Here is a 12,101-nt window from a genome sequence, read left to right on the forward strand (position 1 = left end):
TTACGATGACCGAAATTCAGCTTATACTGTCATTATACACATGTTTTCTTGTAGTGTATGTTCTAATCAGGCTATTGTTTATATTATGTGATTTTTCATCTATTTTGGAATAAGTATTCTATATTTATGGTTATTGTATTTTTCAAATCTTAGAAAATCTTGGAAACAGTCTTAACTGATATTATTTATGTTTGTCCATAATTGTTTTTTCCAATTTTTTTAGTACACATAAATTAAAATAAAATTTAGTAGTTGAGTTTTTAAATTTTTTTATGCTATATATAATAAATTAATATTTATGTTACTAATATGCAATTAAGAAGTTATAGTTATCGCGTTTTGTTATGTTTTTTTTATTTATACTTAAAAAAACTTATATATGTATTTTAAGGGTTTGATGTTTATATGATAAAAATAATTTTTTATATTTTTATATTGTACTTCTATTAATTTTATCAGTTTTATAAGTTTTACGTTTATTAAGATTTTTTTTATAAAATTAAAATACAAAATTTAATTATATTTTGTTGAATATCTTTTTACCTTTTATTATTTAATAACATAGAATTGATTATATATTATACATATATTAAAAATATTATATAGATTACAAATAAAAATATGGAATATATTATATCTGGGTTAATATCTTTTTACTTTTACTGTTTACGTAATATAGAATGAATTATGTATTAAACATATATTTAAATATTACACAAAATATTAATTTAATAAGTAATAGAACATATATTACATACATGTTAAACTATTAATTTATGATGTAACTTATAAATTAGACTAGAGAGTTAGAGGGCTAATTTCGTAGTAAAAATAACCAAATGTATTTTGGAATAAGACTATAGATTCAAAAGTATAAAAGGACTAATCAATTCTGACTATGGCCTAATTAGCCATTTTTAAAAAATTGATTTGTATGTGTTTCTTGCGGCTTTAAAGCTATAGAGATTCATTGATTTGGTATTTGGTTTTCTGTTATAGCAGATTAGTGGTGTTTTAAAACATCTCCAATTTTACTATATTTTTCATTTTAAAAAAAAGTTTGGAATAATTTTTTTTCGATTTATTCTATTTTTAACTTGATAGTAAAAAAAAAGTGATTAATCCAAAAATAAAATAAGAATTTTTTTTATTCTTTGTTTCATTAGTTAAATAAAATAGAATTATAGTAAAATTCAATTCCATTATGAAATTACTCTATTTCGTATAAAGTAATACATCAAAGATTAGTTTTCTGTTTTCGCTCTCAATTATGTAACTTCAAAAAAAAAATGTAAAATGATATAGCATTTATAGTAACATTTTACCCAAAAGACTTAAAACTTTTAAAATCTATAAATCTGGACGAAACCCTTTAGATATGGATTATGGATACAACATTAATACATACAAGAGTATTACTGACTCGCATAGAATTATTTGCATCTCCAGATTCATTTTCTTTGTATTTTATTCAATTACAATCTCGTTATAGAAAAGGTTTAAGAGCAATTAAAACAATGCACGTCCCTTTAATTATCTTCTGAGAAAAGACCAAGGTCCTGTCGCTGTCCCAATCCTGTCACAGTTCCAACAGCATTCCGCTATTAAGAAAAACAGTTTTAACCTTTTCACTACAAGAAACAGAGAGAGAGATTCAGAGATATTTTACCGCCAGAATCCAACGGCTGCTCTAAGACTCATGTAAATGGTAAGACCAAACCAAAGACCAATAAACCCATGAGTCGCCGAGAGTAAGACCAAACACAAAACGCTAACTATAGCCACCATAACTAATGAAGCTGCAGCATAACCAAAATCAGATGCTCCAAAGTTAACTCCATCGAATACAAACGCTAAGGCATTGATTGGTTGTGTCCCTGCCACGAACTTCAGGAAACAAGAACCGGTTTAGCCACAATCTTGGTTTGGTTAAGGGTTTAAGATTAAGTTGAAATTGATTACCGGAAGTCCTATGCTAATGAGGTGTAACACTTTATCGTCTTTAGTGAATAGTCTTGCTCCGAAATGCAAACCTGTTCCAAGTATAACCGCGAGTAGAAAACCAAGAACCAGTCCCAACTGTCACAAGATTTAGTCTTTAGCTTTCGGTTTATTCTAAACCGAATCTTTAAATGCTTATTTCATATAAGAATGTATACCTGCAACACACGTGAAGCAGTAGCTGCAGCTCTTTTGTAGTCCTTTTTGGCAAACGCACTCGCAAGTATTGCCTTTAAAAAGACCCATTTGTTAAAATGTAGAACCGCCTTTATCGGATAAGAAGATAGAGTGAAAGGTCAATGGTTAAACCTGGCCAGCTACAGCGAACCCATCTGCAAGAAGTGAAGTTGCTAACCAAACCTGCAAGCAAACTTGGAAAGCTGCCATGGAAGTGGGTCCTTCTCGTGCAGCTAGTGACGCAGAAAGAGTTACACAAAATGTCACTGCAACTACTCTCATCAGTAAAAGAAAGCCTAAGCGAAAAAAGAACCACACACGAAAACAATAGTCAAAACGATATTATTCTATCAAAGATCACACAATGAAAAACACACAGCAAGTTTGCAATTACCATTTTTCATAAATCTACAGAACTGAAGATGTTTGGTACTCATTTTAAAAATATCGACTTGACCCATCAGTTTCCACAAGAGTATTCCACACATAAGGTATCTGAAAATTAACATATATAAACCGGTAGTTATTAGAGAAGAGATAGAACTTTTAACACTCAAAACGTGAAACTAAACTCACTGGGATATAACATGAGCAGTGGCTGCCCCTGTAACGCCTAGACGAAAAACGAATATGAAAATAGGGTCGAGTATTATATTTGTGACATCTCCAATCACTGTGGAAGAGATTAAAAGTTGATCATCAGCTTTGTTCTGTTTCAAGGACTTAGACCATATTAAAAACATGGCGTTTTACCAGTTGCGTATAATGGAGTTGTCGTGTCTTTAAATCCACGGAAAACACCTTGTGTCGCAAGCGAGAGAAGAACAGCGGGTGCACCAAGTGATCTGAGAGATAAATATCTCTGAGCAGGTCCCAACATTGGAGAATCCTGTAAGAATTTGAAATTTTTTTTTTGAAATATTTCAATCATACAACCCACACATATATAGTTAGTGAGACAGAGAGATCGATGCTTTACATGTTTAACTCCCATGAAACTCAAGAGAGGTTTGGCTGAGGATATAAGAAACACAGCCTGAAGAAGGCCAAGAATGGCTCCAATGATTAAAGCAGAAGAAGCTGATGGTATGTTTCTTTTCTTGACTGGAGATTCACTAACACTAAAGATACTGCAACTGTTTTTAGATTCATCTGGTGTAGAAACTGAAGGAAAGATCAAACGAACTAGTGATTAGTACTTCAAGAAATCAAAATACTCAAACGTGTAATGCTGTTACAATATATATAATTATATATAAATATACGTACTGTTTCCAGGAATCAGTTCTTGAGTTTCCTCCTTTGTGTTATTAATACCAGTTTCAATACATTCTTTATAATCTTGGTTTGTGTTTTCCTCAGAACTACAAGCATCTTCCTCTGCTACAAAGGAAGTTGTGATGCTAACGAGAGGGAAGATAGCGATTCTTGAAACTTGGTTAAACAAAGCAATTGAAACTCCAACTGCAGCAAGCTCTACAGGACCTGTAAATCATCACCAAAACAAGAAAACGAAGACCAAATTGATTTCCATCTTGAAACAAAACTAAGAAAATGATCAATACTTGTTTTTTTCTTGGGTTGTTGTTGATACCAATTTGGCCAATGAAGGCTGTGTCCACAAGAGATGCAATAGGATCAGCTGTTAATGCAAGTGCTGCAGGTAAAGCTATTCTTGCTATCTCCAAACCGAGCTCATCAAATTTAAAAACTGATCTGATACATCAAAGAAAATCAAATTTTAAGTTTATTCTTGATCACATAAAAGAAAACAGAAATTTTACCGAAAAAATGATTACCTGAAATCACTTAGGAAGATGCAAAGAGGGTTTCTTGGAAAATCAAAAGGAATTTCTTTGGTGTAGCCATCTTCAGACATCATTAAGAGATGTTACTGAAGTTTTTTGAGTGTTTTTGAGGTTCACAAGTACATGAAAGAATGTGTGTTTGTGTATACAGAATCTAGCAAAGTAAATGATTCTCGGTTAGTTAGGTGACTTTTCATTATATGCCCCTCAGAATAAAAGAGACAATTTAATATTTTTTTGAAACAATTTATTTTCAGGAAAATAGGTGTTTCAAGTTTAACCACACATTACACTTTACCTTTAGACCTCAAACTCCAATTGATTGATGATTCTTGCCTTGTGTCCAGAATTCCAGAGGGTTCCAGAAAAAAAAATCAGAAAATCAAACTTCTGTTCCAAGAACAAATTAGCTTCGATCAAAGACTTAAACATTTTTCTCTCTTTAAATAGAAAAATTCAAAAAACACGTAATAATCAAGAAAGTAAAGAATATTAAACTGGAGATTGTAAGAAGAATTTGGTTATAACAAATTTTCTATCTCTTGAAAGTTTGGTTAACGTCAATTACCTTTTGAAAAAGTTGGTGTCAAGTGACAGAAAACTACCCAATAAAATTATGAAACTTGTATGATTTTTTTCTGATTAAATAAAAACATTTAGGAAATTAACTTTAATCCAAAATGTGTAAGAATTAAACATGTGATTCTTAACGAAGAAAGACAGAAATGTAACGTAAAAGAACACACCTGTTTTATATGAACCAGGAGAAGTCAATAATATATCTTTTTCTCGTTTTACGAAACAATCTCAGCACCTCAGCTTTTTCATTTGCTTTCTAGCAGTTTGGAATAAGTAAACACTAGACTTTGAACAAAAACTAAGTTGATTGTGCCGTGGATAAAGGGTTTTCAATTAGATCACAGTGAATACGAACCAGATGAAGAAATGGTATCTCAATCAAAGACTTAGAAAGTTGACAAAGAATAAAGTTTTGAAGGAGTTGGCCATAACAAAACAAAACAAAACAAAATAAAACAAAACAAAAAAGGAATTTGGAAAATAAATGGTCGAGAGAAGCCGATGGGTCTAGATGGGAGGTGGAACGTGTTTTAAGGTTGAACATTGGAGAAGAATTTCAATTTAAATGGGAGCATTAGCCTATAGGGAAATATCAATAAAAAATGTAAAGAATTTATAATTTACAAATAAAATGGCTATGGTAAACAATATACTAAAATGGTTTTTAATTTCCTTAGAAAATTTCATATTTTTAATTCTATTTTTCACAAATTACACTTTAATAAAACAATTTATAAATTGATATGCAAACATCAAAATTAAATATATTTGCAAAATAATATATTTTTAGCACAGAGACAAATATTTTTTAAATAACATTTGTTGTGTAAACCTTCCCAGGATATGTACTAAGATGTTTGAGATTAGAAAATAAATTAGATATTAGCTTGATTGTGTTTGATCAGAAATGACCTTTCCCATATGTACCTCTTTCTATCCAACAGGTTATATGTCACGGGTTTACTTAGTTATGTGTATAACTTACAGTAGACCTTTTTTCATGACTTCGCAAAATATATAGTAAGATTTAGGCAAAAAATCTAAATTAAATATAGAAAAAAATAAAATTAACGTGGGATATGAAATGTAGTCGGATCAGATTTTGGACTCTCCACATATTTGAATTAAAGTTCAAAACAATTGAATTTGGATTTTTTCGAAAGAATTTAGGTTGTTTAGGATAGTGAACGACTATAGCAAACATTCAGCGTCTGAGAAGTGAACTTACGCTATGACATGTTTACAATACCAAACATGATCAAGAAAATTTATGGGAAGACAAAAAGATTCTCCGAAGCTTTTGCTATAGTGGACAACATGATTGGCCAAAAAGACTTTCATGAAGATAAATGTGGTTTACTTCTTCTAAATTTCATTTTTACTATGCTTTTACCGATTTGTATATTATAAATCCTACTATATAAAAGGGACTAAATCCCTCATTTCTAAGTCCTGCCACATGGGCAAAATATTGTGAACCAACCAAGATGCCATGTCATCCGGACTGGTCTTGAGTTAAAAAAAAAAAAGCTATTTTCAGAACCCATTCGACCCATCTCAAAGCCCATTCCCGAACCACTCTCTCATAAGCATAATCCCGTGTTCTAAACATCCAGTGTTAAATTTTTTAAAACACTCATGTTAGAAATTGTTTAGAAAATATCTTTATATAAATGTTTTTTTCTTGAATAATATTTAATTATAATTTTTTGTATCTTTTTAACTTTTATAATAAAAATATTTTTTTCAGATAGCAACAAAATATATATAAGAATCCTACTATATAAAAGGGACTAAATCCCTCATTTCTAAGCCCTGCCACATGGGCAAAATATTGTGAACCAACCAAGATGCCATGTCATCCGGACTAGGCTTGAGTTAAAAAAAAAGCTATTTTCAGAGCCCATTCGACCCATCTCAAAGCCCATTCCCGAACCACTCTCTCATAAGCATAATCCCGTGTTCTAAACATCTAGTGTTAAAATTTTTAAAACACTCATATGTTAGAAATTGTTTAGAAAATATCTTTATATAAATGTTTTTTTCTTGAATAATATTTAATTATAATTTTTTGTATCTTTTTAACTTTTATAATAAAAATATTTTTTTCAGATAGCAACAAAATATATATAAGAATCCTACTATATAAAAGGGACTAAATCCCTCATTTCTAAGCCCTGCCACATGGGCAAAATATTGTGAATTAACCAAGATGCCATGTCATCCGGACTGGGCTTGAGTTAAAAAAAAAGCTATTTTCAGAGCCCATTCGACCCATCTCGAAGCCCATTCCCGAACCACTCTCTCATAAGCATAATCCCATCAACTGTCACTCAAATTCAAAATTCTGATTATTTTCAGCTACAACCAACCAACAAGATCGTAGCTGCAAACGACTAAATCTGTGCCAATAAAATCGGGATTTAAGACGGAGAGGATCACCGGTGAGGAAAAGAGTGTGAGCTCGGGAGCAAGAGAGAGCTCTGATGCTGTGATCACTCAATGCAGAGCATACAGAAGGTGTCCACTGAGACTCCAAGCTCCCGAGCCCTAACCTTCCGTAATCTCCACATCTCCACATCGTCGCGAAGCGTTTCCCGATCTTCTTGTGCGACAAAATCAACTCCAGTTTTGTCTATGTTTTGTATACAACCTTCTACCAAACCTCCTTTTCCATTAAAGAGTTATACCCTTGCATATAAGAAATAAGTGCAAGCAATTACTGACTTACATACACTAAGATCTAAGGTAAAGCTTTATTAAATCACAGAACATGTTGGCTTAGTCTAAGTTACTTTTACTAATCGTGCTGAAGAGTGAAGATGCATAATTGGTCGCTTATCATTTTTTTTTAAATAATGATGGCTCCTTGATTTACTATCAACACACACAAATAATATAGATGGAAGAAACATTCGAACGATGTAGAAACACGCAAACAAACTAAGACCAATTCAGGATTGAGGCATGATAGAAGAATAAATGAAGTTTTTTTTACCTGTCTTCAGCTTTCAATCTTAGAACTTCAGCCATATGCCAAAACTCAGAGCCTTGAACACGAACCATTCCGCCCTATGATCATTTACACAAAGATAAGCTTATCATCATCATCATCATCATCATCAAATTAAAGAATGATTGCTCACACTGCCTACTACTTACAAGTTACAACTCTAGCGTTTGATAGATTTACGGGACACAATTGTGAACCAAGTTCTTCCCTCCCATTATAATTCCAGGCTTGTGCTTCAATCGTGTTCCTGCCACAGGACAAAACCATATTAAGACCAGTGACCAATACAGACATAAACAATATCATCTACCTCTTTAGTTCGCAATTTCCGTTCGTATTGGCTTGTACTCTTTTGTGACCTTTGGTCTTTGTTTGGAGTTTGAATCATTTTATTCTTAGAGATGAAATGTGTGGGTGTTTAGCAAGCTTTGTTAGTCAACTAAGCTCTAATTTCACTCTCCAGTCTTGGAGAATGTCCCTTGGTGACGTTCTGCTATAGGATTTTTTTTGTTTCTTCATATCTGCAAGTTCCTTATCACCACCATGGAAGGTGGTTCTCTTCTCAGTCTGGTTTCTTCTTTCCTTCAGAGAGCGAGTCTCGGCTTTAGGTGTCCTTATATTCACATGTATGGATTTTTTTTAGGCATTTTTAAAAAGTCTGGAGAAAATCAACAATAGAGGAGGAATGTGATTCTCTGCTCCTTAACCGGATTAATCACGATTAAGCAGCAATGAACAAATCTGATCCAGAGTTGTTGAAATTGGATCTGTGTGAACTATCGGAAAGCTAAGTTCGTCTTCATATCTTCTCCACTGCATATGTTAAATACTCCATAATCTAGGGTTGGCTAGGTGTGGCTCGAAACATTAGCCTCCGAAACAGCGACAACATCGTCCAAGTCTCCAAAATGAGTATACCGCATCAACATTACCTACATTTACACACTTTTCGAAGAATTCCCGACATTTACCCCTGTGTTTATGTTAGTAGGTAACAACACACTAACCAGAGGTTTCACTTACTCAGCGCAACTGTTTACTCATTGCTTTCCAGCCTTTAAGAAAACGACCATAAGCCATGCGGTTTCTACATCAAGTATTTGTAAGATAATTATGATAAAATCTCATCACGAAGATCAGGAATTGTCATAAGAAATATTAAATTATTTTCAAAAAATGAAGCAGACAATAAACAACAAATAGTTGAAGTCTTTGTAGAGTAACTAGACACAAAAACCTTTTAGCCTTATCTGTAACGACTATATTTTCATAAAACGGTAACATTTTCCAACAGTTAAATTTTATTTACTTTCATAATTTTAGAGCATGATTATCCCAAAGATCCATTTAGGGGCTCTTATTTTTTTTTTAATACTTTTAAGTAATAAAAGTGAGTTAAGAGACAACATTAAGAAACCTAAACATTTTTGTGCTCCATTGCAAGGCTCTTAATTAAGGGTTTTAAAAAAAAAAAATTAATATTCTAATGCTCAACTAAGTCCTCAAGTCTACTTTTCTTTGGTGATCAAATTCTTTACGGATTATCACTTTCATGAAAGCTGCTCAACTAAAGAACTATAAGATCCCTAGACATAGCAATAAGATGATCATGACATGAAGTGATGAAACATAATACCTTTGTACATAAGCTGAAAACAAGAGGCACAACGAGCTCAATATCTTCATCTCTCTCCTTCCTCGCCACAAACCCACAACCACCACACTCCCTCTTCCTCTGCTCCATCAGAATCTCCTCTTCCCTCACAAACAAACTATAAACCGCACCCATCCTCGAGCTCGAGTTGCAAACTTCCTTCTGTGCTCTCTTACTCTTTACCTCTTTCTTTGTTTTTTTTTTTTTTTGTGAAAGAAAGCAGAAGAAACATGCTCACTAAGAAAACAAACAGCAAGAGAACAAATACTATGCAGCATAGAGGAATCAAGAGAATACAATAGTGTTGAGATAAGAGACGAAATGCTCACTTTAGAGAATGTGCTATTCCCTGAACCATTCTTCCCCATCACTGCGTGTGCCTATGGTTTCGTTAGCAAACCACGAAACAACAATCTATGAGAAATAAAAAAAATGACATCTTTTAAGTCAAAACATACAAAAAGTTGACTCCTTTATGGCGTTACCTCTCCTTCGTAGACAGTTGCATGCAATGCTTAACAGAAAATTGAACTAAAGAAAAACAGGTGATATGAAACACAATACCAGGGAGAGCAAGAGCACTTGAGGTTCCTGCCTGCTCAGGTTATTTCTTTTACCTCTGCAACACTGATTGTGCCCACACTACAAGAAAACAGCGTAATTCTGACGGACATTCTGACGAAAAATGGGTTTCCTCGGAATTTCCTCGGAATATACCGATGAAATACCGAGGAAATCATATTTCCTCGGAATATACCGATGAAATACCGAGGAAATCATATTTCCTCGGAATTTCCTCGGCATAGTCCGAGACTTTTCCGACGATTCAGGGCTTTGCTTTTAGGGTTTCTGTTTCCTCGGAAAAGCCTCGGAATATTCCGAGGAAATTCCGAGGAACACTTGTTTTTCCTCGGAATTTCCTCAGAATATTCCGAAGCTTTTCCGAGGAAGTAGAGTTTTTAAACCGAAAACAACGTTTTGCGGTTTGAATAACACTTATATAACCCCTATTAAGTGTCTTAGACTGATTATGAAGTCAAAAATTTGTTTAAGTGAAACACTTATATAACACTTTTCCGATTGTATGAATGAAATCCCCACAACATAAGAAAAACACTTATACACTTTAATGAACGGTAAAGGGAATACTTACAATTCGTTTTGAAATTTTGTTATTTCATGGTTTATGATCATCTATACAAAGATTCCTCAATGATATACATTGCATTTGTATAAGAAATGATATAGGGCAAAAAAAATTGATGTTTTGAAACCCCAAACATGCGTTCCTCGGAATTTCCTCAGAATATTCCGAGGAAATTCCGAGGAACAATATAAATTAATAGAAATACATGCACAGGATATTCTTTTTTTCTCGAATTAATGAAAATATTCCGAGGAAATTCCGACGGATATTTAAGTGGCCGTCGGAATTTCCTCGGAATATTTTCATTTAACCGGGCAAACAAGCCGCCAAATATTTCGCGAAAATTGAAATTGAAAATACTGAGGGAATTCCGACGGAAAATATCCGTCGGACCCTAGGTTTTATAAACTCGAAACGCATCTTCTTCCCCATTTCTCTCTTCTTCCTCTCCGGCGATCTCTCTCTCCTTCCGGCGTTCTCCACCTTCTCTCGCGACGATCTCTCCGGCGAATCCTCTCCATTCTCTTACAAATCATGTAAGGACCCTATCCCACTCTCTTAGGTCCTATTTGTTAGGTTTTTAAGTTGATTTGATGATTTTAGAAGTTTTTTGATAGATTTTTGTTAGGGTGATTGGGTAGGATTGTGATTTGTTGTGTAATAGGTTTAGAATTGTGATTTGGTTGTGTTGAATTGATTTAGAATTTTTTTATAAATTGTTTATTATTTTTGTATTTACAAAACGTTTTTTCTATATAAATTCGATTTTACAAAACATTTTTTGTATATAAATTTGATTTTTGGATTTATAAAAGATGATTTCATATTTATAAAAATATTTATTTTTATTAAAACTAATTTTGTATTTATAAAACATTTTGATTTATAAACACTATTTTTTATTTTTGTATTTATAAAAACTATTTTTAAATATACAAAACGTTTTTTGTATATAAATTCGATTTTTGGATTTATAAAAGATGATTTCATACTTTAAAACTAATTTTGTATTTATAAAACATTTTTTTGATTTATAAACACTATTTTATTATTTTTTGTATTTATAAAAACTATTTTGTATTTATAAAAATATGATTTCATATCTATAAAAATATTTATATTTATTAAAACTAATTTTGTATTTATAAAACATTTTTTTGATTTATAAACACTATTATATTATTTTTTGTATTTATAAAAACTATTTTGTATTTATAAAAAGATGATTTCATATTTATAAAAATATTTATATTTATTAAAACTAATTTTGTATTTATAAAACATTTTTTTTATTTATAAAAACTATTTTATTATTTTTTTTATATTTTAAATATGTTTTCTATTTCAATTTTAATTTTATATTTTCGAATTTCAATTTAAAAAAAATAAAAATATAATTTTTTTTAATTTTGGAAATATTCCGAGGAAGTGTATCCCTCGAGATATTCCGACGACATCTTCCTCGGAATATTCCGAGGACTTTCCGACGAACTTGTGGTCCTCGGAATTTCCTCGGAAATTCATTTTCTCGGAATTCCGTCGGAAATTTTCGAGGGATTTCCGAGGAAAAATGAATTTCCGAGGAGTTATTTTCGAGGATTTTTTTCGTCGGTATGTCGTCGAAATAGCGTTATTCCGACGACATACCGACAATTTTTTTCCTCAGTATGCCGCTGTTTTCTTGTAGTGCCATGACGTCTTTTGTCCAGTATCGCTAAAGGA

General features: G+C 32.2%; 1 protein-coding gene and 1 long non-coding RNA gene across 7 annotated transcripts; both read right to left on the minus strand.

Moving 5' to 3' along the window:
* Positions 1–1,330: 1,330 nt before the first annotated feature.
* On the minus strand, positions 1,331–5,099 carry LOC103868577 (protein DETOXIFICATION 42). Of its 6 annotated transcripts, none has more exons than XM_009146663.3 (14): positions 4,733–5,093; positions 4,285–4,376; positions 3,978–4,140; positions 3,773–3,894; positions 3,448–3,663; positions 3,158–3,342; positions 2,932–3,067; positions 2,755–2,851; positions 2,573–2,673; positions 2,311–2,411; positions 2,160–2,231; positions 1,963–2,079; positions 1,670–1,887; positions 1,331–1,576 (listed from the first exon to the last, which is right to left on the minus strand). In XM_009146663.3, exons 3-14 carry the CDS (start codon positions 4,058–4,060, stop codon positions 1,534–1,536), a joined length of 1,491 nt encoding a protein of 496 aa, XP_009144911.1. In that variant the 5' UTR covers positions 4,061–4,140; positions 4,285–4,376; positions 4,733–5,093; the 3' UTR covers positions 1,331–1,533. The 6 variants fall into 6 exon arrangements, with proteins under 6 accessions (XP_009144911.1, XP_009144910.1, XP_033147755.1 ...); XM_009146662.3 differs by having other exon boundaries at positions 2,311–2,474; positions 4,285–4,322; positions 4,733–5,092; XM_033291864.1 differs by having other exon boundaries at positions 2,311–2,474; positions 4,285–4,335; positions 4,733–5,092.
* A 4,027-nt stretch (positions 5,100–9,126) lies between these two features.
* LOC108871931 lies at positions 9,127–9,866 on the minus strand. Its single transcript, XR_004458261.1, has 2 exons — positions 9,562–9,866; positions 9,127–9,421 (listed from the first exon to the last, which is right to left on the minus strand). It is a non-coding gene; the product is annotated as an uncharacterized LOC108871931 (long non-coding RNA).
* Positions 9,867–12,101: the final 2,235 nt, after the last annotated feature.

This window comes from Brassica rapa, chromosome A05, assembly GCF_000309985.2.
Source record: "Brassica rapa cultivar Chiifu-401-42 chromosome A05, CAAS_Brap_v3.01, whole genome shotgun sequence".
Classification (NCBI taxonomy): domain Eukaryota; kingdom Viridiplantae; phylum Streptophyta; class Magnoliopsida; order Brassicales; family Brassicaceae; genus Brassica; species Brassica rapa.

Bases quoted from the DNA above. Each gene is read 5' to 3' on its own strand.
- LOC103868577 (XM_009146662.3), bottom strand. From the start codon at position 4,060: ATGATGTCTGAAGATGGCTACACCAAAGAAATTCCTTTTGATTTTCCA. The intron at 3,895-3,977 runs GTAATCATTTTT...TTGATGTATCAG, and splicing joins ATCTTCCTAAGTGATTTCAG to ATCAGTTTTTAAATTTGATG. The intron at 2,080-2,159 runs GTATACATTCTT...ATCTTGTGACAG, and splicing joins CTGCTTCACGTGTGTTGCAG to TTGGGACTGGTTCTTGGTTT.